This window comes from Agelaius phoeniceus, chromosome 21 (assembly GCF_051311805.1).
Source record: "Agelaius phoeniceus isolate bAgePho1 chromosome 21, bAgePho1.hap1, whole genome shotgun sequence".
In the NCBI taxonomy this organism is placed as follows: Eukaryota; Metazoa; Chordata; class Aves; order Passeriformes; family Icteridae; genus Agelaius; species Agelaius phoeniceus.
This window is the reverse complement of record NC_135285.1, coordinates 9689979-9717870: the sequence shown is the minus strand read 5'-3', so window position 1 is coordinate 9717870 and position 27892 is coordinate 9689979. Positions and strand designations below refer to the sequence as shown.

The 27892-nt window shown below is 44.7% G+C and overlaps 1 protein-coding gene across 6 annotated transcripts; it reads right to left on the bottom strand.

Moving 5' to 3' along the window:
• Positions 1–231: 231 nt before the first annotated feature.
• On the bottom strand, positions 232–27608 carry CNTRL (centriolin). 6 transcript variants are annotated; one of them, XM_077189095.1, is made up of 44 exons: positions 27361–27608; positions 26011–26272; positions 25580–25713; positions 24968–25098; positions 23552–23693; positions 22846–23032; positions 22556–22749; positions 21694–21750; positions 21400–21447; positions 20751–20870; positions 20010–20235; positions 19462–19571; positions 18781–18975; positions 16260–16413; positions 15618–15838; positions 14824–15000; positions 14417–14551; positions 14174–14319; positions 13594–13774; positions 12940–13119; positions 12516–12695; positions 11908–12024; positions 11469–11613; positions 10862–11001; positions 10191–10374; positions 9665–9963; positions 9280–9488; positions 8954–9146; positions 8498–8628; positions 8220–8360; positions 7978–8104; positions 7645–7809; positions 6759–6918; positions 6538–6653; positions 5829–6046; positions 5320–5477; positions 4991–5064; positions 4436–4624; positions 3865–4090; positions 3487–3692; positions 2436–2705; positions 2297–2359; positions 1291–1485; positions 232–1086 (listed from the first exon to the last, which is right to left on the bottom strand). In XM_077189095.1, the coding sequence occupies exons 2-44, from the start codon at positions 26222–26224 to the stop codon at positions 1015–1017; spliced, it is 6930 nt and encodes a 2309-aa protein (XP_077045210.1). In that variant the 5' UTR covers positions 26225–26272; positions 27361–27608; the 3' UTR covers positions 232–1014. The 6 variants fall into 6 exon arrangements, with proteins under 6 accessions (XP_077045210.1, XP_077045211.1, XP_054502230.2 ...); XM_077189096.1 differs by having other exon boundaries at positions 26011–26263; XM_054646255.2 differs by lacking the exon at positions 21400–21447.
• Between the last annotated feature and the right edge of the window lie 284 nt (positions 27609–27892).

Below are 27892 nucleotides of genomic sequence, written 5' to 3'. Positions count from 1 at the left end.
GAGTTGATTGTAATTTTGTTAAGAAGCCATTGTCTGTATCCACCTGGTTCAGACAAGTGATGCAGCCAAGGCTGGGGAGAGGAAGAGGGACAAGGACAGAGATGCCAGTGTTGGACACATTCCTGCAAGTTGGAGCCCCAGCACTCGGAGCATTGGCACTGTCCAGGGCTGTGCCAGCATCAGTGTCCTGGAGAACAGCTTTAAGGAAAAGAATCTGCAACCACCCCCAGATAAAAGCATCAATCACAAAAGTTTATTTTAGGGAAGTATCCAAAATAATTGTATTTTAAACCTCCGTGCATTTGGCAACAGATAGACCTTGGAACAAGGTTTCTTTAAAGTGGAAACTGGCCACTAGTTGGACGCTTAAATAGGAGGTTGGTTTGGACATGTTTAAATACACATTTAATTTTTTTTTTAAAAAACAACTTTTATATAAAAACCTGTTGTCAATTGTACAAAACCTTCACAGTAGAGGCCTTGCAGCAGCTGTTTGTGAGTGGTGGCAAAGACCTTTTCAGACAAGGCTCACCCAGTGAGGTAGGAGAATTCTTCAGAGATAGCACCTGAGGGCTCCTGTCCAAGCTGTGGATGTGCTTTGGGCTTTGCTTCTAAAGTGAAGCCACTTTTCAAGTAACCTTTGTACCTCAAACTGTTACAAAAGAACATTTTTGTACCAGGCTGGGGTGGAACCAGCTGTCCCCGAGATTCAGCCACGGGGCTGAACAGTAGAACCAGGAAAGTTCCTGAAAGACCAGGGATGGCAACAATTTATGCAGCAGTAACTCCATGTCCCAGGAGAGCTCCCAGCAGCTCTCACCCAGACTCTTCTGCACAACACACAAACCTAAAGCAGAACCAAACCTAAACCTAAACCAGCCCCAGGAAGGCTGTCCCTGGGAAGGGACAGTGTGGGCTGTGAAGCCACAGCTGCCCCACGGCCCCTCAGCCTTCCAGGCACTCGTGTCTCTGGCAGGTTGGAACTGGCCTGAAGCCACATCTCACCTCTGGCCTTCACCGAGAGATCCCCTGGGAGCTGGAACGCAGCACCGGCGATCCCAACACGCTTCCCGGGCTGCTGGGGACCTGGAAAAACCCCAAAGCACCGTGAGAAAGCTCAGCCTTTCCAAAGGCATCAGCTACTGCCAGAGCAGGGGTAGGGTGAGCTCACCACCTTCAGAAACCCCTGCCCAGCCTAGCAGAGAGGCAGCACGTGGCTGTAACAGCTCCCAGCGAGACAAGAACCATTAAACCCCCCAGATGAGAATCCTGGTCCCAGCAGAACCTTACCTGAGCTTTTGTCACGCTGTGAAGGGATCCCAGGCTGGGGCTGCTGGCCAGGAAGGAGGAGTCTGAGGCCGTGCTGTTGACCAGCTCATCCAGCACCTGCAGCTGGCGCTGGAGGCTGTGCAGGCTCCCGGCCGTCTGCCGCTTGCCCTGCAGCAGCACCTCGGCCTGCTTGGCCATGCAGCGCCGCAGCTGCGCCTGCAACACACGGCACGGTCACAGGGGCTGGGGACACCAGGGTGGGCACACGGCACGGGCACAGGGGATGGGCACAGGGGATGGGCACACGGGATGGGCACATGGCATGGGCACAGGGGATGGGCACACCAGGGTGGGCACACGGCCGGTCACAGGGGATGGGCACAGGGGATGGGCACACCAGGGTGGGCACACGGGATGGGAACAGGGGATGGGCACACGGCACGGGCACACGGGATGGGGACAACAGGGTGGGCACACGGCCGGTCACAGGGGATAGGCACAGGGGATGGGCACACGGCACGGTCACAGGGGATGGGCACACAGGATGGGCACACCAGGGTGGGCACACGGGATGGGAACAGGGGATGGGCACACGGGATGGGCACAAAACGCATTGGCATCACTGTGTAAAGTCAGCCCTGAAGGCTGGAAGGTGCAGTCTCACAGCACAGGCAGGGGGCAGTGGGTTTGGGAGTTATTTTTAAATAAGCTCCCTTTTGATGGCTGTGTTCTAACAGAGCCTGGACCTTAAGGTGATCAGGGTGGTGCTGAACTCCTCTGTCCCGTTGCTGATACACCACAGGATGATAGAAATGAATCTTGTTGGGGTACTCCAACATCCAATTAAGTGCCAATTAAAGTTACTTATCTTGCTACAGCCAGGCTTTTACTGCTCCCACCCAAGGCTCCTCTCTCTGGTCATTACAGAGTGGATTTGCCCGAGCTGGAGGAGGATCCCCACTCCCCCAGGTTGTTCAGATCATGTCTGGAAGGGGCCCAAGGGATGTGAGGGGCACAGATGTGGCACCTTGAGCCTGTCCTCATGCTGCTGCAGCTTCTCCCGCCGTGCCTCTCCCCGCCACTGCTCATCCTTGGGGAAAAAAAGCACATTCAGCCAGAGGGACCAACAGAGCACCAGGAGCAGCCACTTGCCCAAAGCATTTTACCAGTAAGAAGAATCTGGAAATGTTGAACTTTTCTTCCAAGGAGAGGAGCTGTCTGTCAGCAGCAGTGAAGGGAGCAGGCTCTGAGTTATCCCACTCACACTGCAGGCTCCTCTTTCCTTCCAATGATGCTTCCAAATCTTCCAAGGGGTCTGGAGAAGATGAGTGTGAAGATTTAAACCCCGTCCTAATCTCATTTTCAACCTCCAGGTTAAGCAAGGTTGCTGCACTCTCCATTTCCCTTTGTCTCTCTTCCAGGTCTTGGGTTTTAACCTGCAGCACAAAACACTTGGGTTATACAAGCACCAGTCTTTAACCTAAACCTGCCTCACACTCTGACCTTGCAGGGCCTTCCCAAAAGCTTTCCAAATGCCAACTACATTCTTTTCTGTTTTTAAAGGACTTCACAACAATTTCTAAAGGGTTTATTGAAGGACTAGAAGAAGTCAGGCAAGGTGAATCACTTTTTAATTTAAATTGAGTATCTAAAGAAGAAAAAGCTGGCCCAAGCTGGCACTGGCAAGTTGTTAAATGCCTGCTGAATCTGAACATTGCTAACATTTAGTGATTTGCATAAATGACAACTCTAGGTGTATTTTCAATCCTGAGTACAGGAGGAAGATTCAAAACCAACACAAAATGAGCTTGGCTGAAGCCATGAACCCTCAGTCCCCCTGGATGTGGCCCCCAGCTGTCCCTGGCTCTGGGGGTGGCTGCAGTCCCCCCTGAGTGTGGGGGACAAGCTCAGCCATGGCCCTGGCACTCTGCAAGCTGCCCCCTCCCTGCTCCTGCTCCTAGGGAAGTGTAGGGAGATGCCTTTTACTGCAGCACCCACCACAGAACAGGAGCTCAGAGACCCCTGGCTCCTGTGAGGCAGGAACAGGAGTGACCTGGGTGTTGTGCAGCACTGGCAATGGCACAGAGGGGTTGCCTCAAGTCTGCTCAGGAAGTTGTTGCATTACTTTGTTCCTCCAATGACAAAATGGGTGTTCCATCATTCTGCTGTTTAAAACAACCCAAACCCCCAAACTTTCCCCACTCAGCAAGGACTTACTTGCAGTTTGCTTTCAAGCTCCATCCTTTGCATTTTCTGTGTTTCTTTCAGATTCAAGATTTGTTTTTCTGCTTCTCTCCTCTCTGACACTATCTGACCTTGAAGTTGCTTTAGCTCAGACTTGGAGACCTCCAGTTCTTTCTGAAGACACTGTATTTCTCTGTCTTTTTGTTGCAACTGTAATTCTTTTTCTGAGAGCTGATGTTCTGTAAAGAACATTTAAAAAAAAAAATCCTGATTAGCAAAACTTATCTTGGCCCACTACATACACAGCAGATATTTTCCAAACACCAAGAACCCAAACAAGATGAACAAAAATATTTGTTGTGCCATTAGGCCCCAGAGATGGTGGCAGTTCATTTGTGCAATGACTCTTACTGCTTTTTTTGATGGTTTCTTCAAGAGCTGCACACCGGGACTCCTCCTTTTCCAGCTCCCCCAGGTTCTCCTCTGCCAGCCTGACTTTAGCTATTGCCTGCTCCAGTTTCTTGTGCTGATCTGTTAGCTCCTTTTCCAACAGGATTTTCTGATCCTTCACTTTAGCTGCACATTCTTCCAGTTTTTTCCCTTCACGTTCTGAGTTTTGCTTGAGGCGATGAAGAACCTGCCAGAAACCCCCCACACTCTGAGCTTGAATCAGCACCAACTCAGGGAGAACAAAAACCACCACAAGAGACATGAGAGAAGAAAAACCAGCATAAATTGGAAAGAACTGCAGTCTAACAGTGCCTACTGACAAAAACTGTCGATTTTTCTTCCCTCTCTCATTTTCAGAACAGCTCCCTCAGTTTTTCTGTTGGGTCACACTTGGCTGAAACTCCTCACCCAACCCGAGCTAATCTGGCCAAACCAATCTGTGCTTTTGTGATTATTTGTAAACTCACACCTCAAACTTTTTGAATTATTTTTAAAGTCAGGAGGAAGTGAGGCAACTCAGGGCGCTCATTACCGCTTCCTGTTGGGTGAGTTCTGTTTCCTTCTCCTCAATCTTTTTCTGGAGCTGCTGCAGTTGGCTCTGCCTCCTCTTGTGCCTCTCCTGGCATTCCTTACGTTTCCTTAAATACTCTTGGATCTCTTCCTTCAGGGCTGCCTGCTCCCTGAGCAGCTCCTCCTGCTGCCTGGAGTTGTTCTCCAAATCCTGCAATGGAAAACAAAAGCACATGGCAGGAGGAGCTGGGAATAGGAACCAGCCCCAAGGGTTTGGGTTTGAGAGAACAGAGCTGGCCACTGGCACACTCAGGGCTCCTTCACTCAAACCAGCCCCAGGGGGAATCAAAAGGGGCCACCAGATAAGAGCCAGCAGGTGCTGCTTGGTTGGTTGTTTTTAAATATCTTCTCCCTAAGAAGGAATAAAGCCACTCCACACTCAGCAAGAAGAGGCAATAAAGCAATCCCTGCTCTCAGCTCTGCAGGGCTCTGGTGCTGAGCTCTGCCCTCATGAACAGGTCAGGAGCAACAACAGACTCCCAGAGTGACCATAGGGATGGGTTTCACTAAAACCAACCTGTTCCACAAGGTGCAGCTGCTGCCTCGTGTCATTCAGTTCTGCTTTCAGTGTTTCCAGTTCTTCCTTTTTCCCTAGAAAAGTATTTGGTGACAAGAATTTTCAATCAGCAGTTTGAAATGCCAATACACAGAAATTCTCTCTTTTCATGAGCAAAGAGTGAGTAAGACAAACACAGTTTATGAAATGTCCATCTTTTCAACATGTTCAATTCTTTCTGCCTATGGACATGTGAGCATGCTGAATGTTTAATATCAGACAGTTCAGTTCAAGTGTGTCTTGGAACAGAATTTCTCTTCAAGTGCTAAAACCCCAAAATTGATCTTTACCTTGAAGATCCTCCTGGACAGCAACAATCTCTGCATTCAGTGATTTCTTCTGCTTGTTCAGTAGCTCCACCTCCTGCTGCAGGTTCTTAACATCCAATTCCACTTTTTCCATGTTGGACAGAGCAGTTCTGTTGCTCTCTTCAGCAGCAGCTAAGTCTCTGTAAAATGGGAATCACATTCTTGGTTAGTTGGAAATCCTTGGTGAGGACTTAAAAAATGTCAGTAAAACCCTTGAGCAGTCAGAGCAAGACAAATGTCCTGTTCCAAGATGCAGCACTTTACTTTTTGTAATATTTCTCATGGCATTGCAGGATATAACAAATGCTGCTGATTCATCAGCTCCATTGCTGAATATTTTTTTAAATCTGCTGTAGAGAGGCTTCAAGCAAAAGCTCCACAGAACATAAGAAAATGCCTGCACCTCAGAGTCAGAGCTGTATTTTTAATTACACCACACAGACATTCCCACACTTCCCCACCCCTCCTGATCTCTGCAGAAATGCCTGCACCTTTTGGTTTGTGACAACCTCTTCTCCAAACTCCTGGAGTCCTCCTCCAGCCTGTCCTTGTCCCTGCTCAGAGCCTCGATGCTGCTCTGCAGAGCCCTCAGGTGGGAGCTCAGCTGCTCCTTCTCCTCGCGGTCCCTCCTGAGGAGCTGCTCCTGCCAATCCACCTCCCCCTGCTGGCACTGCAACAACCTCTGAGCATTCTCCAGCTTTAACTTCTCCTGGGGAAAGGAAAAGAAAGGAAAACAGGCATGGTGAGCACCACAGGTCTGTGGTCCAGAAGCAGAACAAGTACTGACAGCCTTGGCTGCAGCCACAGTGATTTGGGTGCATTCAATGGAGGAAGGTGACAATAAAATGGTTCCAAGTCCTTGGGGACCTTTTCAATGCCAGAGATCCCCCAGCTGAGTTAAACTCCTTCCACACTCATTGTTTGGAAGTGACAGGATCCAGATAAAAAGACTCTGAAATTCCTAAAGCCAGCATCCCTCATTCTACAGCCCCAGAAGAGCTTCTGTGCTCTCTCTCTCTCACACATACACCAAAAAATCCCATTACTTTAAAGGGCCTAGGCAGATTTAAGACCTTTCTGTGATAAGCTGAAATCAGATTAGAAACTGATTGATTTAAAAGTATCAGGACTCTGTTACCCAAGGCTTAAGAGAACCACAGATGTCCCAGTTCCTGCACCAGCCACAGAGGCATTTCTCACCTCTAGAACAGCCACCTGGGTCCTTTCCAGCTCATTGACCTTCTGCTCATGTTGCAGTTTCAAACCTTCCAGTTCATTCTTCTCAAGCTCCAGCATTTCCAGCACATGTTTCAGTTCTAGGGAGGTGAAATAAAGAGCAGTTATTGGATTAGGATGAGAACTAAAGAGCTCTGTGTGCTCCTTCCCAATCTGCACAAAACCCAGTAAACCCCAGGACACACCCATCTTGTGCTTGCTGATTTGCCCAAGTACTGCTTGAAGATTTTCCTCCTCCTTTCTAATATCCTTCTTTAGGACCAAAAGCTGTGCTCTTCTCTCATTCATCTGCACATCCAGTTCATTCTTCTCAACACTAAGCTCTTCCAGAAGTACTTTTATTTCCTGTGAGAATGTATCAGTGTTACAAGGTTACAAGGAATACCATTCTTTGCAATTTAAAATTAATATTCCCTTTAAACTGAAGTTCTAAATATTTATAAAATAATTTAACAGTCTGTCATCAATATTGTGGTTTAACAAACAAAAAATACAGAATATTTAAGTAAAGGTCTTGTTTGTTGATGATTTAGAGTAGTAACTCTGCAAAGATTTTGATCTCCAAATCTTACCACAACATTGTCATTCAAATGAATAATAGGCCTTAAAACAAAACCAGACAAGAAGCTCTCACAAAAGAAAATAAACCACAAAATCTAATTAGCCCTGATACTTGGTTTTGACTTCAGCAGGGAAGTACAGAATCCTCTCTGTGCAAACGGGGATGGGGACAGACTGGGGCAGCTGTGCTGTGTTTTACACACACTGATCACACTGACTTCCTTCAGCAGCTGCTCCCCAGCAACAGGAAGTCATTCACAGACTTATATTTAATGTAACTGAGCTCTCAAGGGACCAATTCTGTAAGAGTTACTGGAACTGGGGAGTTCTTCTTTGTGCATCTGGACCAAGCTTTTAGTCACACAAACCTATAAAATTCCATGTTCTATATCTCAGTGGGTCTGGGGAGGGCACAAAAAGCAAAACTGATTTTGTGGAAACCTCCTGGAATGTTTGTAGGACTTCAAGTCTTTTGCTACAGTGATTTGAAAACTCATTTGGGAAACTTGCCCTTAATTGGAGAAGCTTTTCATGTGCTTCAGTCTCTCCATCTCGAAGAGCTTCCTTGAGGTCACCTTTCCTTTGGGAAATGCAGTCCTGGAGGCCATGGAGCTCTTCTGTTCTTTGAGTCACCTGCTGCTCCAGGAACAGGAGCTCTTGCTTCTGAGCAGAAATCTACAGTGGAGAAGTTTAACAGAAGAATCAGTGCAAGCTTTTGTTTTTGTGCTAAACATGAAAAAAACCCACATGAAAAAGTGCATCAGAGAGCCTGGGATCATAACTGTGAGGCAAAGGTTAATTCTAACAAAATGGACAGCCCAGGGTTAATAGGCCAAGCCTCACCTGATCTTTCAGTGTTTCCAGTTCAGTTTTCTTGCCCTGGACAAGGTTTTCTGCTTCTCTGATGATCTGGAGATGCTGGCCCTCGTTCCCCTCTGCAAGTTGGATGTCACCTTGGAGCTTCTGAAGGCTGAGAGTGAGGATTAAAGCAGGAGTCAGCAGAAGTGAGAATATCTTGGGCACTGACTCACTGGAGGAGGACATGTTTAACTTCATACAGTCCATGGTAAATTGAAAGTCCTCACCTTTCAGTCAGCATTTCTATCTTCTGGTTTAATGACTGCAACTCAGAGTCTCTTGCAGCCACCATTTTGTTGATTTCCTTCAAAATACCTTCTTGTTCCCTCTTAAGCTGCTCCAAACTCCTCGTATCTGTCTGTAATAACCTAGAAGAGCATTTATGCCTTTTTATATTAACATTTTAACAGCTCTTCCTCTCCAAGAGCAGTGTCCTGATACTGGAAAGATCCCAGTCCTTGTCCTCACCCCGTGAGACACAAACCCAGAGGAGCACCCAGGGTACCTGAGCTGCTGAGTTGCTTTCACAACTTTGGTGGCTGTTTCCTGAGCCCTCTGCTCCAGCTGCTCTGCCTCCATTTCAGTGCAGGACAAATGGTGTTTGGCACGATTGTACTTCTGCAGAGTCTTCTTAGTCTAGAGCAAAAATTGAAGATTGAGACAATACATTTCACCTCATGCTGCATTTGCTGTTTAAAGGTGAGCTCCTGGCTTGAATATTCCACCTCAGCCTTCTCCCTCTTTCTACCATGAACAACCTTGTCTCCTCTCTTGTCCAGAGCAGGAAACCTTCCTCCTCTTCAACAAGGACTGAACCAAGTCCTTCTAGCACAGTTTATTTCCCAACTTACTTCCATGTAGAAGCATTTTAAGAAGTTCTAGGTTACCCATGTGAAAATAAACTGCCTAGAGAAACAAAACACTCAAATCCTCCTGCCCTCAGGGCTTTGCCTTCCCTCACCTTGCCCCGGGTGCTCTCCAGTTCCACCTGAGCCTCTGTGAGGAGCCTGTTGGCCTCTCTGAGCTCGGCCCGGCGCTTCAGGAGCGTTTTCTCTGCACACTCAATCTCCTCTGCCACATCTTCCTGCTGCTGGAGGGACTTCTCCAGCTGCAGCTCTGCAAGGAGGCTGTTGGTGTAGCCATCAGTAAAGTCCCTGAAAGGGTGGAATTAAACACAACATGGAATTAAAATACAAAGATGCCAAAGATCTGGGAGCCTGTTGAAGTTCTGGACTTGGGAAAAGGATGAGGTATTTGCACAGGCTGCCTTTCAGTGCCCGCTCCCACCTGGGGGTGCTCCGTTTCTGAGCCGCCCGGCGCAGATCTGCCACTTCACCTTCCAGCTCTGCCCTCTCCTGCTCCAGTTCTTCAACATTTCCATGCAATCTTTCCACCTCCCTCCTGTATTTATGCTCAGCTGCCTCTGAGCATTTCTCTTTGTATTTCTGAGACTTTAAATAGCACACAGTGTCTTCCAGCCTTGAGACTTCACTCTCCTGCACACAGAGAACAGAACAGCACAATCAGGATCCATTTTCCAGCTGAGGCCTCCTGAGCAGCTCCAGCTGGCAAAGGCTGTAACCAGACCCAGACCCTTCCTAGCAGGGAGCTTTTCCTAGAATACATTTGTCAGTCAGCTCCCAAAGGTCCCAGCTGCAGCTCTGGTCCTTACCAGGTCCTGATGCTCAGGCACGTTGCAGAGGAGCACTCCCAGGGGAATGAGGGGCATGGTGAAGTTTGGAGGCAGAGGGCCACAAAGTGCCTGGGATCCCAGAGGAGCTGGGCCATGGATGGTGGAGCCAGGAGCTGCTGGAGCTGCAGGAGGGGGGCCAGAAACCCCCACACCCTGAGGGGCAGGGGCCCCATCTGGAAGGGCTGTGTAAATAACTGTGCCCGGGGGTGGCACAAAGGGAGAGCCTTCAGGGACAGGAGATCCTGCCTTTCCTTCACCATCTTCTTTTGCTCTTATTTCTTTAAAAGAGACAAAACCAAACATGTTACTTTTAATAACTTTTTCAGTAGTCTTCAAATGCACATTGTAAATTCTATGTAATTTACAAAAGTGTTGCTTAAACAAAATTATTCAACAGTAATAAATATTTATATTCAGAAAAAAAAAACAAACAAAAAACAACTCTCTGTGAACTCTAAGCAAGCCCATCCTTAGTCTGCCCCTAAACATTCTGAGACTGACTTACCTTTGCCAGAATTTGCTTTGTACAACCTATTTCTGACTGGTGAGTAAACCCAACACCCTTGGCTGGGCAAGTCCTCCCTCCCACAGGGCATGTCCTGAGCTTCCCCTCTCCTGGCTGGGGATGTGCCAGAGCACCCCAAACACACCCCAGAGTCTTTGGTGCTCTGGGAAGCAGGAGTTGAAGCCTAAAGAAAAAATACAGCATGTGTTAATCTAGAAATGATAAATCATGGCAAATAAAGGAGTTGTTGTAAACATTCTAATGATTTTTCAGAACAGGTTACACTTACTCTGCTGTCTCTCAGTTCTAAGCATGATGCTGCTTTAGAAGCACTGAATATATTTTAACAGTATTGGTTTTAAATGCAGACAAATATTCTCTTGGAAGAAATGTTTGTCTGTAACATCTCCTTTTATCCCTTACCTAAATGGATTCTCAGCAGTGCCCCCTGAACAGTTCTCTCCCCATGTGATGCACCTGGGCTCCCATCAGCACAGTAAAGGCCTTTACCAGGGAACATTTGTGTGTGTTTTATTTCAGTATTTCTCCTACATGCCAGCCAATGTGTGTTGTTAAATTTTCCCCAAACCTACTACATTTATAATGCACTTTCCCCCACCAAAGGGCTTTCCACAAGGAAAACAACCCACAGCAGGATTTTTATTCCTGACCTGTGATGAGGGCAGGTAGCACCAGTATCCCCCTCTTTTCAGGGGCTCTGCTGTACTGGGGCTGTGATCATTCTGCTGCAAGAGCACATTTCTGAGGGCTGCAATTTCATCCTGTAAGGTTTCAATTTCATCTTTGTTACCTGCAAATTAAGCACGATTTTAGAGTCATCCAAGGCAAGTAGTTAAATAAATACTGCATTCAACTTTTCCCTCAATGTTATCCAGTTCAACTGGAACTGTATTTAAAAAAAAATGATTGCTGAGGGAAACAAACTAAATGTGATCTATAATGACAGGCATACACAGGGGGTTTGGTGGTTTGAGATTGTGGAAATACAAGTTCAGATGCAGGTAAGTGCTGCTCATTTTCCTTACACAGAGCTCTGCCAACGTCCTGAGCAGTTTAAATGGAATACTCAGCACAATCAGTGTTTCCTAAAGAGCTGTAAAAAGTGCAAACTAATGAACATTGACACATGTCCTGTGTAAACCTGTACAGAGGGTTATTCTCAACACTATTCTCCAGATTCAGACAGTGAGAAATGGGGAATGACAATCTTCTGTACCCCTGTCTGTCTGCAAGAAATGGAGAGAAAAGAGAAATTACCTGTCCCAATATTATCCAACAACCATTTCAAACGGTCAATCTCTGCTTTTTGCTGTTCCACAGCCTCACTTAATTTATTAATTTCAAACTTCTGAGTGTCTGATGCAACAGTTTTCTCACCAGCTTTCTCCATTTCCTGCAGAAGCTATTGGAAATAGAAGTTTAAATCACAAAAAGCTCCCACTCAATGCCACAAAGCTGCTCTTCCCATGCCCTCATATGAGGGATGTTTGAGTCAACAGGTGATGGATGGTTTTCCTTAAAACTCAGCTGCTCCAGGCAGTGAAGTTTTCACTTTGTTCTGGGGCAGGTGTCAGGGGAGGGAAGAACACTGATTTGGGACAACTTGAGGGGAAGAGGGCAGGGCAAGAACCTCTAAACATGACATTTCCAGAAACTCACTGGTGTTTTATCATGTAACACAGAGCAAAAAACCTACTTGCTCTTCCTTCTCCTTCAGGAGTTGTTGCAGCAATTCTCTTTCTGCTTCTGCTTTGGCAAGAGCCTGGGAAGCACGAGCTGCCTCAGCACAGAACTCCTGGGCTTCCTCAAGCTCCTGGAATGGAGATTTGCATTTGAGCTGTAGTTTGCAGGAACGTTTCTCAAGCCTGTGCCATTGTGAAAAGTTAACCATTGAGAAGCTGACTGCTCTGGAACTCCAGACACATGTAAAATACTGTTTCTCCTTCAGCTTCACAGTATTGGTACAGAGGAGATGTTATTATGTAGCCAAAAGTGCTCCCCCCGTTTGAAAAGGAGTTTCTAGTCCTTTCTTTTGTTTTTCTGGCTTACAGAACAATAAATTATCTCGTTTGCCTTTCAGTCAATAGGAGATGAATGATCTTCCCCCTCCCTTTCCCTCCCACAGCAGGAACCTGTCCATACCCACATTTCCTCCCTCATCTCTGCACCTCAAACTCTGCCCAAAGCAAGAGCTCCTGTGCAGCTCAGAACAATTTAGAAGAAAGCTCTGAAGCTCATTTGAAGGACACAATCCCACTGCAATGGCATTAAGAAGCAATTCATTAACTGCCCATGCTGCTTGACCTCAGCTCTCTCCCGGCGGATCCTGAGCACCGTTCCCTGCAGAGCCTGGAGCTGCTTTGCAGCCATGGAGAGCTCGGTGGCTGCCAGCCTGTCCGAGGTGACCACTGCTCTCTGCAGCTCCTTCAGCTCCTTATCCAGACTCAGCACTTGCACCTGGGCCCTGGCATCTTCTCTTTTTTTCTGAAAGCAGAGAAATAGACTTTTACAATGTACCTTCATCCTCCCCCCTACCTCGTTTTATATTATTTAGAAAAAAATCTAAAGTGAGGAGAAGCAGTAAAATTTAAGGAAAGGCAAGATGTTATATTTAACATTTCTGTTCCTATATGTGTTGTTTTAGCTTAAAAAGCAAAAATTCACAAGTTTTTGTTTCTCTTTCCTGAGCAATCAAACAGTGCACAGACCTGCCCTCACCCATTCTCACCCTTTTCTCCAAATCCTCCAGCTGAGCAAGAATGGCCTCCTTTTCTTCATCTGCCTCCTGGAGCTGCTGATCAGTCAGGCCCTGAATCTCTTCCATGCTCTTTATTTTTTCATGTAAACGTTGAATTTCATTCTCTAACTGATGCACCTTGTTCTTATTTTGCCTGTTTTCAGCTTTAACCTGTAAGTAAAGGTTAGAGTAAGTGGCCACACATTTTTTTCCAATCAAAAGCCACTCTGTTTTAATTATTTAATTAAATTTCTGGGAAATGCAGTTACCAGCATACTTTGCATCAAAACAGAAAGGAAAAGTAACTACTGTGCCACTGTAACTGTAATATTTTAAGAGTGCCTCAGTTATTTTATTACAGGTATGTGTAATGATCTTTCAAGAAGGTTCAGAGCTGTATTTTTCTAGTGGTCATTAAAGTCTTTGTTGCCTCTGAGACAGATCATTGACTAAATTCCAATTCACCAAACAATCAGGTAAAAATCAGGAAGATATTAATGAAAAATCAAATCAGACTCCACTGTTACACAAAGGACAGAGCACAGCAAAGCTTCATTGAGTGAAACTTGATCCTTCAGCTGCAGGTTACATTTTTTAGACCAAGCTGAAATTGTCTCACTCTTGCTTGTGTTGTTTGATACATGCCTGTCTGTATTTCTCCTGTATTTCTTCCAGTTTCTCCTGCTGGGATATCACTTCTTCCTGCAACTGCCTCTGTCCAGCCCATGCTTTCTCTTTTTCCTTCTGTGCATCAGCAAGGATGCCATTGAATTCCTTCTGCAGGCTTGCAAGGTTTTTCCCTAAAATACCAGCTGAATTTGGACACCTGAAAGGTTCCAAGACAGAAAACAGTGATTTTAAGCTGTGATCCCAGGTACTGAAATCATGACTAACAAATAGTGCAAGTTTGAGAGATGCTGTGTAATTCATGCAGGTGAGGTTGGAAAAGCCCTGAGTTCAGCAAATCCAACCACTCCCCCAGGACTGCCAAGGCACCACTAACCCCTGTCCCCAAGTGCCACATCTGAATATTTTTTAAATCCCTCCAGTGCTGGTGCCTCCACCACTGCCCTGGGCAGCCTGTTCCAATGTCTGGCAAGACTTGCAGTGAGGAAAATTTCCCAGATATTCAATCTGAACCTTCTCTGGCACAGCCTGGGGCATTTCCTCTTGTCCTGCCCCTTTCACATGCTCAAATCTCACACTGTACTTTTATTTCACTCACTTCATCTCTCCTGCTCCTGTCTGTAGCCTTTTCCTGAGTTCATTTACACAAGCCATGACATCCTCAGGATGAATTAAGTTACCAACTGCATGGTTTAGTTGATTCTGGAGATCTTTAAGCTGTTGTTTTAGGAAATTATTGTCTCCCTAAAAATAGACCAAAAAAAAAAAAAAATCACACAAATTAAGCAAACAAATCCACAAGTGATAAAAGCTAGGATTTTTAATACACCAAAAACTTCACCTGCAATTGCTTGAACTGTAAATGCAACTTGTAATTTTGCTGTTCCTTTTCTTCTGCCAGTTGTGCTTTGGTCTGAGCATTCTCTAACAGTTGTCTTTCCTTTTCAAGTTCATCCTGCAGGGCTGACAGCTCCATCTACAAAACCACAAAACCTCCACATGAATATCCCCACTCCCAACCCCAACCTGTCACCCAAACACACAACAGATGCATTTCTTAAAACAGTAACAACATGACAACACCTAAAAAAGATCCAACAAAACAACCCCAAGCAAACCATCTGCACCTTGCTTCAAAGCAAAGCTCTAAATCCCAGCAAACTGCCTACACCAGCAGTTTGTGATTTGGCTTTGGAGGTGAGGTGTCCTGGGCTAACAACTCTGGCAGCACTGAAGCTCTGCTCTTACCTGGCTAAGTTGTTTCAGTCTTTCAAGTTCTTCTTTTTGCTGCTTGGCTTCAGCTTCTCTCTCTCTTAATTGAGCTTCCAGCTCAGCCTTGTGGGTGCTGACCTTCTCCTGAGCACCTTGCAGGGACTCATTTATCTCCCTCTGCTCCTGGAGCAAACTCTCCAGCATTGCAATTTCCTGGAATTTAATACCCATTTTAGAAGGATGCACATGGGAGAGCCAAAATTTAAGAGTATTTGCCTCCCTTCCCTTTAACTCAGGAACTCCATTAAAACTGGAAGGGGGGTGGCACTTCTACCTGCAAGGTCAGGCCAGTGGTGCCACTGACTGTCCAAAATCCACTCCCAGGTGAGAAAGGGGGAGCTGGAAGTGAAACAGAGCTGTCCCAGGAGCTCAGGCTCACACAACACTCACCAGGATGCCAGACAGCCCTGGGTCATTGGCTGACAGGACAGAGCCCAGCTGCTGACACACACCCTAACCCCTGGCCAGGGTCAGAGGGTTCACTGACATCCCCACAGAGTCACTGCAAATCCATTGCAGTGATGCCTGCAAGGTGAAAGCTGCACTTTGAGCCATGTCTCACAAAGCACAGCTCTACTGCATCTCTCTTACCACTGGCTTTGAAGGCCAGATTCCATTCTTGAGGTGTGTGGGCATCTCATCATGTTACCATATCAGAAATTATTTAGTCCAAGGAATTGTGCTCTCCTAGTCCCAGTCTGATCACCAGCTTATTTTTTCCAGTTTATTCTTAGATATCTAAACTTGGGAAAAGAGGTATTAAGCCTTACTTTTCTCATATTTTCTGCATCCATGGCAACCACTTCCAGGTTGTTTTTATCCTCCTCCAGACCTGCCAATCTTCCCAGCAAAGATTCTTTTTCCTTCTGCAACTTCTTACACTCCTCATTGGCCTGTTTTGCCTGATGCTTCACACTCTGCAGGTATTCCTGTAGGCCAGTGATAATACTTTCCAAATCCCTTTTCAGTGCTTCATTTGTTGCTATTTGACCTGCAGGAATGCAAAATGAATTGGAGGTAGTTAAGAAGCCACATTTATTTACCAAGCAAACCAAACTGCCTTCCTTCATCATTTCAAATGTTTGCCACTGGAGTAAGTAAAAACAAGTACCTGGAACTCAAGGAGAAAAGATTGGTTTTAAGGTTAGGATTCCCAATATTACTGTGTTAAGCTGACCACTGGAAGAGTTGGAAGGAATTGCAGCTCTTTGTGCATTCCTGCCTCTCTTTCCCAAGCAGGTAGAAGTGAGGTGAGCACACACAGTTTCCTTCACATCATTTAAGAATAGTTTTTTAGCCCTTTTGTACCTATTCTGTATTTCATTTGAGCAAAGATAAACAAATCAATCCTCAATTCAATTCTCATGTTGCCCTAAGTAAAGAAATACCTTGAGACAAAAATTCAAGTTTACCATCAGTGAGCTGCTGCTCCAAATCCTTGATTTCCTCAGTTTCCTTGGCAATCCTGGAGAGCATCTCATCCAGGCGAGTCTCCAGCTGCTGGCAGTGTTTGTTCATTATATCCAGGTGCTGCTCTTTACTCGCTTTTTGAGCTCTCATGTGAGCCTGTCAAGTAACAGAAAGGTAAAGCAGGGCACCAGCACAGATTTAAAACATCAAATTGGGATTTTGTCCCAGTTCTGCAGTGTCCCACTACCAGCAAGAAAAGCCACAAGCTCAGCACACACCGTGGTGCTTTGGGGTTTGTTACTTGCTGGAATTTTCCCTCAGTCCTGCCCCACAAAGGACCCCAGATAAGCAGCAATCTCTGACTACCAGCATTGTCTGCAGCTCCCCCCTGCCCAGGCTGAATAAAGCCTGCATTTATAAATTAGTACTCATGGCTACTATCTTTCTTCCTGCCTTTATATTTTGTTCTACCACTTCCTCTCTCGGTCAAGAACAAACATGATTTCTCCCAGAGCCTTTAATCCTGTCATCCTGCATTGCCCTCACAGCAGATGATGCATTAGAACATGTCAGGTCAGCACTTGAATGAAAATACTCTGAATAAACAGCAAGTTGGGTCAACTTTACAGTTACTAAGTAAATATTCCTATGTAAATCTTATTTTATTAAAATATTTCTGAGCAATACATCACACAGCTCACACAGACTCTGGCAAGGACTACATGCATTTACATGAATTAACTGATTGTTTCAGCTGTTTACAAAAACTTGGTTATCAACAGAATAAAGTGTTATTTCTTACCAGTGTGAAATTGCTCAGAAACAACTCAAATGTCAGAAACTTGGAAAAATACAGAATTATACTGTCATGATTAACTGCATGTTTTTCTTATTGCTCAAAAAAATAAATCAAGCAAACAGCAGAAAATTTAAATATGAGTTCTCAGAAAAAAAAACCACTTACAAAGTTGCTTCCATAACAAAAGTAAATGGGTAAAACCAAAGCTTTTTGTATTTTTAATGGATTAAACCGGAAGTTAACTTAAACATCTATACCAGCACAGTTCAGCTTATCACCTTGCTAAACACAAACTGCCCTGCAGCCTTCAAAACCGAAATTTCAACAAGTAAAACTCGAGCCGCTGCTACTCAGCCATCTTGCTGCAGCTGCCGAATGGCACCAAAAATGCAGTTTTTAAAAAGAAACAAAAAGCCACAGGTCCCCGACCACTTACAGCTTTGCCTTTGTCTTTTCTTCCTGAGACAGCACTTGCAGAACGCCCCACCCCTGAGCGGGAATTCATTTGAATAAAGCACCGGGAGCTTCGGCACGGCCGGGAAGTGAGCGGAGTCTCCGCGGGGCCGGGGCGGGGGCCGGAGCCGGAGCCGGAGCTGCCGCCCGGGCTCCGCTCCCGTTCCCGGTCCCAGCCCCGTTCCCGGTCCCAGCCCCGTTCCCGCCCGTCCCGCACGGCGTTTCCTGTGTTGTGATTCGAACCGAGGGGCGGCCGCGGGAAGGGCCGGGCCCGCTCCTGTCCCGGCCCCGCTCCTGTCCCGGCCCCGCTCCTGCCCCTGGACCCGGCCATTCCCCCGGGCTCCGCTCCTGCCCCCCGGGCCCCGCTCCTGCCCCCCGGGCTCCGCTCCTGCCCCCCGGGCTCCGCTCCTGCCCCCCGGGCCCCGCTCCTGTCCCGGCTCCGCTCCTGCCCCCCGGTCCCGCTCCTGCCCCCCGGGCTCCACTCCTGCCCCCCGGGAGGCTTCCCAGAACGCGCTCGGCCCTTCTGCCACCCAAGAGCCGAAGAAATTAAGTTTAAAATACGAAAGGAGCATTTTAAACAAGTGTTTGCGTGCCTCTGCTGAAAACGGAGCCAAGAATAAAAATACTTTCATTTCTCACTTAAAAGCACCCAGCTGGCTTGAAAAACTTTCGTTTAGAGATATAAGCTTTTAAAAAACACTATTAAAGATAATTCTGTTTCATTTTAGTTTCATTTCTAGAAGTGTTTGCAGTAGCTGAGCACAGGTGTAACTCAGAAAAAGCCCTGCATCCCTGCTGATCATAAAGTTAGGTGGGAGCTCGGGCTGTCCTTGGCACCCCAGCCCCTGGAGCTGTGACCTCCGGGCCTTGCTGATTCCCTCAGGACTGGAGGTGACAGCAGAGAAAGGCTGGATAAGCACTGCCACACACAGATCTTTGAAAACCTTTAAGGCCAGACTCCACAGAAAGATGCAGGAAGGATTTCCTACACAGAAATTGTCTGCAAGGCTCTGCCCAGTGTGTTTGTGCAAAACATAGATTGAGTTCTTACTGTGCTCTGCAGCACCTGCTGGGAATATGAGTTGTTCAAGTGTTTTACCAAAGCTGCTTGGTTTGGTGGGATTTTTTACTTTCAAATCATAAGGTAATGACTTTGATAAACAGCAAAAGAATATAACTCATTAAACAGGCACATGTGAATGGGCACCTGCTAAAGCTGCCTTTAGTCCATGGCACAGAATATAACAACTTCAGATTCTGGTTTTACTTACATGCCTTGGATCCTCAGGATTTACAGAACCAAGAGAACTCTGCAAATCTTCAAGCTCTTTTTGATTTTTCCCTATTTCTCTTTTCTGTTTCTCTATTTGTTTTTCCAGTTCTAAGGTTTCCTTGCGTAGCTCCTGCAGAATTTGTAACTTTTCACTCAATTTCTGTTCAATTGCTTCCTTGCTGGCCTGGGAGAGCTGGAGACAGCATTAGGATGTTGAGTGGTTGGAAACAGAGAGATGATCAGGAATATATTTAACATTTAAATAAAGACAATCTTGGTCACTGATTTTCAGGCAAATTTAAAAATTAAAAATAGGAACAATTGATGACAGTTGAAGACGTGGAAGATGCTGCTTTAGCTTAATGGTGATAAATTAATTCTTGCTGCCAATTCTGTAGCCACATTGTTTATCAGCTGCACAACTCTACCTACACAGCAGGTTCTTCCAAAGGGTTTGGGGAAGGCAGCAATAAATCAGCAGCAACATGGAACAGATGCCATTAACTGCATACAGCTCTAACAGCTGATTTATGAACAAGCTCTCTAAAACCTGGAAGATTTTTCTGATGCTTGACACATGGATTTATGTCTGTGGCCTCTTTATAAGAATGGGGAGAAAAAGTTGTATTTTCTTACACTGCTTCAAACACCTTCCCTTGCTCTTTGTGGAAAAACTTACTTTCTTCTGAGCCAGAGCATCCTCCAGTTGTTGCAGTTCCTCTGTTACTTTCAGCACTTGTTGCTCTGCATCTCCAATTTCACTCTGCAGTTCTTCTAATCTTCTTTGTGCTGCAGACAAAAGAAACCCAACATAAACCCCACAAAATACATGATAATATTATAATATTATGTATAACACTGACACACAGCTGTGTATGAATACATTAATCAGGACAGCATTAACACCCTGATAATCACACCTAACACATTCTGCTTTCTCAGAAAAGAAGTCCAAAGTTTGTTTAACAAGTTCAACTCAAATTCATGCATCAAACCTCCCTAGAACTGTGTTTTCAATAACATGTAATGCTCTCATCCTGAGTTTTCTTAAAATAACAGCAGTAAGAAACTGCAGTACCAAAAATACATCAAGTCCAGTGTTTAAAATCCCAGCACTCCCAGCCTTTGACACAGTTTCTATTCTGATGTCAAGCATGTAACCACTGGAATAAACCACACTGCTACACATGTTTTTACCTTCATTTAATTAAAAAAAAAAGGTTCTACCTGAATTAATCTTTTCTTCCTTATCCTGCAGTATTTTATCGAGACTTTGGAGATGCAATTCCAGCTGGGGTTTCCTACAGGAGTCATCTTCCCCCTGCTGCACTTTCCCAAGGTGCAGCTGCTGAGCTTGGTCAGAGATGAAGCCTTCCCTTATGAACATATTTCTTTTGTACCTGGCCTTGCCAATGTAGGGACTTTCACCAGGTACATTATCAAGTTCAACCTCCTGAAATGCAAGAAGCAGAGTCTTTATCTCAGAACAATGGCTGCAGCCAACCCCATGCATACATTTAGTTCTCTTATCAAGCATAAAAAGGAAAACCAATTTGAAATTAGAAGAATAAGAAGAAAAGAGATTATACTTAACATTTTTGGCCTTGAACATTGTTATTTTAGAACGGAATTAAAACCAAACAAACCCAACTGAGGTGTGCCCAGTTTGTTGCAGATGTCTGGAGGAACTTTTCCTTAGTATATTAAATTTACTTAGGTTATATTTGGCACATTACATTGTTGCACCTAAGTTTAGTCAGACATAACTTAATTGTAGTCTAAGACTACTGATCTTTACTTTTCTTATGGATTTCATTCTGGCATTTTTGTTTGCAGGTATGACAGAGGTTGGGCCTTTAATAAAGCAGTATCTATTAGATTATAGGAAAACTAGTAAGGTTTTTATTTTCCAAGTTGAAGAATCAAGGGAAACAGCAATAAAAAGATCCACAATGTAAAAATTATTACCTCTGAGGGCAAATAATTCAAGGGCTCAAATTTGACATCGATCTTGTAGAAGGCCAGCTCCTGCTCCAGCTCATACTGCTTCTGGCAAGCCCGGGTCAGCTCCACTGTCTTCTGCTTCAGCTAAAGAACCACAAAGGCAGTGAGATCATGCCCTGGAATTCACTCAGCCCTGGCACACACAGTGCAGCTCCACAGAGAGCAGGGCACAGCCCCCAACGTGGGAACAAAGCTCACAGCACAGCTCAGGATCAAGGATATCACAAAGGGCAATTTTACAATGGTGACTAAGAGGAGACAAAAGCCCCACAATTAATAGAATACAAATGATCACATGAAAGGCCTTTTAAATTTATGTACATCAAAGTGACATGTTTATTTTTATAACGTAATTTAGGATAAAACAATAATTTGGGTATGATCCTTCAGCAAAATCTAGGCCAAAATAAGAAATATATTTACTGCTACTAGTGAGCATGAGGGCTATTAACACTAATGATCTGTTAAAAAACCAAAATATCTCAATTGTCAAGAGTACAAAGTCTATGTATTTTATTTTAGCTTAACCATGTGCTAGATTGCTTTTGAGGTTATTTTTAAGTAAAGGTCCATCATGTGATTTCTTTTTAAATCAACTTTTTACACTGAATACCTGAAGGAGAACATGCAGCACAATTCCAATAGAGAGTGGAAAGCAGAACTAATGGAGGAAAAGAAATAGAACAGGGAAGGCTTAAAGAAAGATTTCAAAACCTGATAAATGTCATGCAAAAAATTAACTCTGTTTCAGAGAAAAGGGGGAAAAATAGCAAGAAAATTGTATTCCAAACCAGTGAATATAAAATCTCACTAGGATACTTCATAATAATGTTGCTACTTCAGGGAACGTGCAAATACATCCTAGAAATAAAACCAACCATGCAACCCAGGGGCACAGTGGGGCTACCTTGAGTGAGGAACAAAGGCTCTGCAGGAAAGGGACTGTGACAAACCCAGACACCAGCTAAAGGGAGACAGAAGTGAGCCAAGTTTGTCATCCAAAGGAGAAGAGTGGGTTCAAGCTGCAAAGCATTTGCTGCTGAATCTCCTTATACTGCAAACTTCATTTTAGAAGCAGACTGCTGGTGAGTGTGTGTGTGCTCAGAGAAACAGCTGTGGAAGTACCAGGTATGAGTCTGAAGGATAAAGTTTTAGAGGACAAGTCTAACAGGATAAAATCCAAATATTAAGTTCCCATCAGGTCATTCACAACCCAGCACTCTCTGTCAGTAGGACTTTGCCTGCATTTTATGGCCACCAATGGAAGAGACTCTAACACAAGACTTCAGAATGATGTGAATGAAATAGAGTTAAACTGGTGAGCATTACCCAAAATAATGATCAAGGGCTATTACTGACATACAACTTGTGGCACATCTTGTTTTTTGTGAAAATAGCAATTTTCTTCCTTATTGCAGCAGCACCTCAGAGTCTGACCAGAGGAATATATTCTGAATATTCCACAACATCTGAATATGTTCAGGATATTCAGAACATCAGCAATTCAGCAGCTTAACCTTTCACCAACAGACAAAATTTTAAACAGAAATACATCAAAAATTACTAGAAACAAAGAAGTTACTACAAATCACAGGATGATACTGACTGCTGCTTTCCTATACTCAACTTTTTCCACAGAAAGAATATTGAAGGGCAATAATCACTTTCTAAAGAGTTGGAAGTCTCTCAGTTTTAAAATGAAACCTTCAGTCACTTGAACTCCCACACTGACAGTCTGAAGATTTCCTTAGTGCCAGGGATTATCTTACCAGCTCATTTTTGGTGCCCAGGTCCCTCTGTAGCTCATCAAAGCTTTGTCTCTGTTGCACAGCCTTTTCCTTTAGTGACTTGTTGAGCTCATCTTGATGCTGAAGTTGCTCAAGCACTTTGGTCTGGTTAAGTTTCACATCCTCCATCTCCTTTTTTGTGTTTTCCAACTCTTTTTCCAATTTTTCTATCTCTTCTGAAAAACAATATCAGAGAAACATTCCAATAGAAAAATCTTTTCCTTCTCAACTTAAATTCTTTCTCATTCGCTTTAGATTTCACAGATTATTACCCAAATTAAACCTCTCCAGAGCTTCCTGCCTGTCATGGTTTGTCACTGGCTGTCCATCCAGGTTTTCCAGTGCCCTCAGGTGGAATATGGTGTACAAGCAGTAGTGAGGCAGACTTGCAACTGGGTTTCCAGCAAGGAACAGAGAGGTCAGATCTTGCAGAGGCTTTAGTTTAGCTATATCGTGGAGCTAAATAAAATAGAGAAACAAAACAATGATTAGGCATCCTTCTGAGAAGAATTAAACCCCCAGGAGTGAATTTCTGATTATGTAGAATGTTTTATGATACATGTATTCAAAGATTTATTTTAACCTTTATGCTAAAGAATAATCTCTAAAAACCTACCAAAAGACACAATATTGTAACTAAAGCCACTTCTTAAAATCAAATTATTTCCTCTGTAAAAAATGCCACTGCAAAGAGTGTAAATCCAATCAAGCTTTATCTTGGAAATATCAAGATACTAAAGCCTGTGGATGAATAACCCCCAAAAAAGTCAGGCCTCCCCAAACAACATAACACAGGTTTGGATCTTCACCACCTGCACAAGAGGAGTTTCCCTGATCAATGACTTTCTGAGGCTCCCAACTGCTGCATTTCCCAGCAGACTGTGTGGAAAGACACCCAGCAATGACCCAGAGGAAGTCAATCAGTGTGAACACCCAGCTCAGGCTGAGCAGTGCCTGTTCCTAACCAGGATCACTTACTGAGGACACTTGGTTCTGTTTCAAATCCAGGCTGCGCAGGGATCTCAGTTTCCTCCCTACCCACACAGGAATGTGCTCAATCTCATTCCCTGCCAGGTTCAGCCTCTGTAGGTTCTGCAAATGTTCTATGCCTTCAATTTTGCTGAAAATGAGAAGGAGAATGGAATTTGTCATGAATCACAGCAAATATGGATAAACTACAACAAAATCTGTCACAATGAATTAACCAAGAGATCAGCAAAACCATTATTTAGTGCCATGGACAATTGAAATAAATGACACCAGCTTACTTACAAGTACTAAATTAAGACCAAAAATCATAGCACAATTTTCTGCCATTGTCTCAAACTCATTACTTTTGCATGTCTTCATTTCAGTATTAACACTATTTTAATGTGTGCTAACTCCATTTTAATAGGCAAAATTTGCTCTTTCTCTCATGAGAACATAATGGCACAAAGATGAATCAAAATACAGTTGTTCTGTGGGTTTTTTCCCCCATAAAAAGGAAGGACCATCTGTAAACTGACAGCATGAAGAGCTACATTTTTAGTGTTTTCCCTAAAACTATTGAGGAAACCATGCTAGGCTGTAGTTTACTTGAGCATGAACATAAAGTAAACCATGAGTATTATAAGAAAGTACAGCAGGATGTGCTCCTGTGACTGTGCTGGTTTTTGGGTACATATGAGCTGTAAATAACCCAAGTGTGAAAACAGAGCAGGAGCTAAAAGCTACTTTGCCCTTTTCAATTCCTGTTGAGAGAGGAAGTTGTGTGAATGCAATGTGTAGAAATGAACTCTGGGCTTTTACTCACTTCCCATTGTAAATGTCTCTGCTGAAATGGCAGCCTCCCTGCTGCAAAGGCAGTTCCACAATAGTAAAAATCATAATTCATTGACAGGAAAATTAAAAGTGATGAAGAGTTTTGCTACTGCATGAACCATTACCCTTCAATGCTTTAAACAAGACACCAGGCTCTCAAAAGAGTTCAAAAGCAATTTAGGGAATTTATGGCCTGCCTGATCAAGCCCATTCAGCTTCCTCTCCTAAAAGAAAAACTTATTATATTACCTGTAATAATAACCAGTAAAAGTTTAATTAATTTTTAATGCACTTAATTGGGTTATTGCTCTTCATACCACTCTCTGTTGTGGTATCTGGAAACTTGCACTTCTGGCTTGGTTTCCAAGGAAAACAAATTAAACCCCAGCCATGTACACTGACAGCACTTCCCAGAACTATTCCTGCTTCCAATACCTCAGAGCTTGGGCTCTTTACAGAGACCTCAAAGCCTCTTAGTCTTGAACTGGGAAACTCACCTCAAGTGTTCACTCCTGGGAGAGAAATCACCAGGAAAGGAAAATCAGCTTTACAGACCCTGGGCTCCCCAAAGCCTGGGCTGGCTCCTCTCACCTGATTCTGTTGTTGGACAAGTTGAGCTCACGCAGCTTCAGCAGTTTATCCAACTTCTCCATCTTCTCTATTTGGTTGTTACTAAGGTTTAGCACTTCTAGTTTGTAGCACTTTTCCAAATTTTCTATGTACTAAAGAACAGGAAATCCCTTAGCATAGGGTTTGGGTTTTTTCAAAAGAGAAAAGCAGCTTTCTATTAATTAAAAATACCAAATACTCTAATATTTTATTAATCACAGTTCGTTGTGGTATTCTATAAACCCACTTTAGGTACAGTCTTCTACAGTTTTGGAAAGCTGGATTTTAAATTTACAGTGGGCTAGTTTTCATCTACATCAAAAGCAACATGTTATTATAAAAACCAAAACATCCCAAACCAACCAAATCCAGAACCTAAAAATTCCATGAACTAATCTGTTTTAAGCATCATTCTAATGAGCCAATTCTTTTTCTTTTGCTCAAGTCTCAACTGCCTTTTTTTCAACAGAAGCTGATTACAGAACTAGGATAACAGAATTAGATTGTGCTGTTTACATCCACTTAAAAATAAGCCTAATACATGCTAATTATTCAGAACTTAGTTTAATTTCCAGTTTTTTTCCAAACACTTACCTTAAATTTCTTGTTCCCATCCTTTGGAGAAGAAAGATTCAGTGAGCTTATACAAGCCAGATTTTGCTGTTTTGACAGACCCTTTATAAGGGGCTCAGTTATGTACCTGACCCCTGGGCTAACACCACGTTCACCTGAAATTAAACAGAAAGGATTGATGATTTTTATATTTGCTGTTTTCTTTCCACTGAATACTGGAAAAACATTGAAAATTATCCCCCCCTAGAAGCATTTACAGGAAGGAGGAAAAGTCTCATTATTCTCCCCAGCTTTCATTACTCCCACTTCCACATTTGTGTTAAAAAAAAAAAAAAAAAAAGATAAATCAAAATTTTCGGGCTTCTTTCCAACAGATCATACATCTTTAATCACACTGGCTTTTAATGCTTGTGGTATGTGCTTGGATAGCAGTATTATTGACTATACAATACCTTTCTGAAATTTAAAAGCAGCTCCAACATTTTCTGCTGGAATCTCCCACTGCTGGGGTCTCTGCTCCATGCTTTTGGCAGCTGCTGGAGGGGTCTGCTGGCCAAGACGTGGATGTGTGGCACCAGAAGTGACAGGTGACATTGGCTGAGGTATCAGGGATCCTGGTGCCTGTGGTTTTCTACCTGGAACTTTCCTTACAGAGCCTTTCTTCATTGTTCATTGCCAGAAATGCTGGGTATCACATGGCAATACCTGGAAGAACTGAAACAAGTATCAGTCTGTGTGGAAAGCTAAATCTCAAAGGTTTGCATGACAACAAAGGTGCTACAGAAGCTGCCAAAAAACACTTCTCCAATGGGTGCCAGCTTCCAGTTTTCCTGGCCTTGGGGAGAATTTTACCTTTACACTCCCACCCTTCTACAGCACAGCCCCAGGGACTGATGGAGCAGCTCTGTGTGTGCAGCTCATCTTCCTCCTGTCCTGCAGGCTGTGCTTTACACAAAGCCTGCCAGCTCTGGAGATTGTCTCAGCTCAGGCTAACAGAGCTGGCAGGGACACAAACAGAGGATTGGATCCCAACTGATCCCAAAGCTTGAAATCACCCACTTTGCACTAAGAACAAATGCAAGCAGCAAAAGGCAACCAAGATTAAAAAAAAATTAGGATCAGTCCAGCACTGGCATTCCCAGAGTTTTCCTTTCAGCAAACAAATTATCCTGTGACTGCCTGGGAAATTCCAGAGAATGTTAACAGAAACCTCCCTCAGGGATGAGCACATTTCCGCAGGGATAAGGGCAGGAAAAGTCATGTAATCCGTGAGACAGAGCCCTTGTAGCAACCATCTCCAAGGGACAGAGCTTTACTAACACCTCCACCCACTGAACAAGGAGCACATTTTAAGACATTCTTTAAGACAGAAAAGGTCTTCTGTGAGGGGAACTTGGAGCTTTGTGAGTGATGACATTGTGCCTTAAGAATATGTTCTTCATTGTCATGGATTTTTTTTCCTCCGAAATTGGAAAGGAAATGAGGACAAGGGAAGGTGGGGCAAGAAAAAGGGCCACTGTTTTCTATCCATTATTTAGAAACACAATTCGCAGAGGATCAGGACAGTGAGACTGGAAGGCGCTGGAGAGGGAAGAAGATGCTGGCGCGCTACCGCAAAGCCACATTGGGGCGTTCCTCGTGTTCCAAGGAGCGCAGTTCGTGGTTTCACCGCTGCTTCCTGAGGACAGGGCTGTGCCTTCGCAGTGACAGCCCCGGGGATCGGGGCCCCGCGTTCTCCCGGCCCCCATCCCCTCCCGGTCAGCGGCCGCGGGCCGGCCCCCTCAGGCCTCCGCTGTGATTACCTGCGTTGACATGGTAACGCCGGCTCACCGCTCGCCGCCGCGGCACGGCCGGGCAGGGCGGCCTCGCAGCGCTCCCGAAGGATGGCACCGGTTCTCCAGGCAGCTCTCCGCCGCCTCCTTCCCCTCGGCGAGCGATCGCCGCCCGCACCGCCGAACCCGGGTGCTGCGGCTCCTTTAAGGGCGTTCCCTGAGGGGCCGCCCCGCCGCCATTTTGTTCGGTCGGCGATAGCGGCGGGTGCGGCTGAGGGGCGGAGCCTGAACAAGCCCCGCCCATTCGCCCCTTCCCGCCGCTGAGGCCCCGCCCCCGCCTCGCCATTTCCCGCCGCGTCCCCTCAAGGGGAGCCCTCAGGGATTTGCGGTAAATAAAGTTCAAATCACTGTACAATGTATAAACAATAAACCCAAATCATTGTATAAATGTATAAACAATAAACCCAAATCATTGTATAAACAATGCAACCTTGAGGGGTGTTGGTTTATTTCAAACCCGAGCCGCTGTATAAACAATAAAAGCTACTCTGCTGATAGGTGT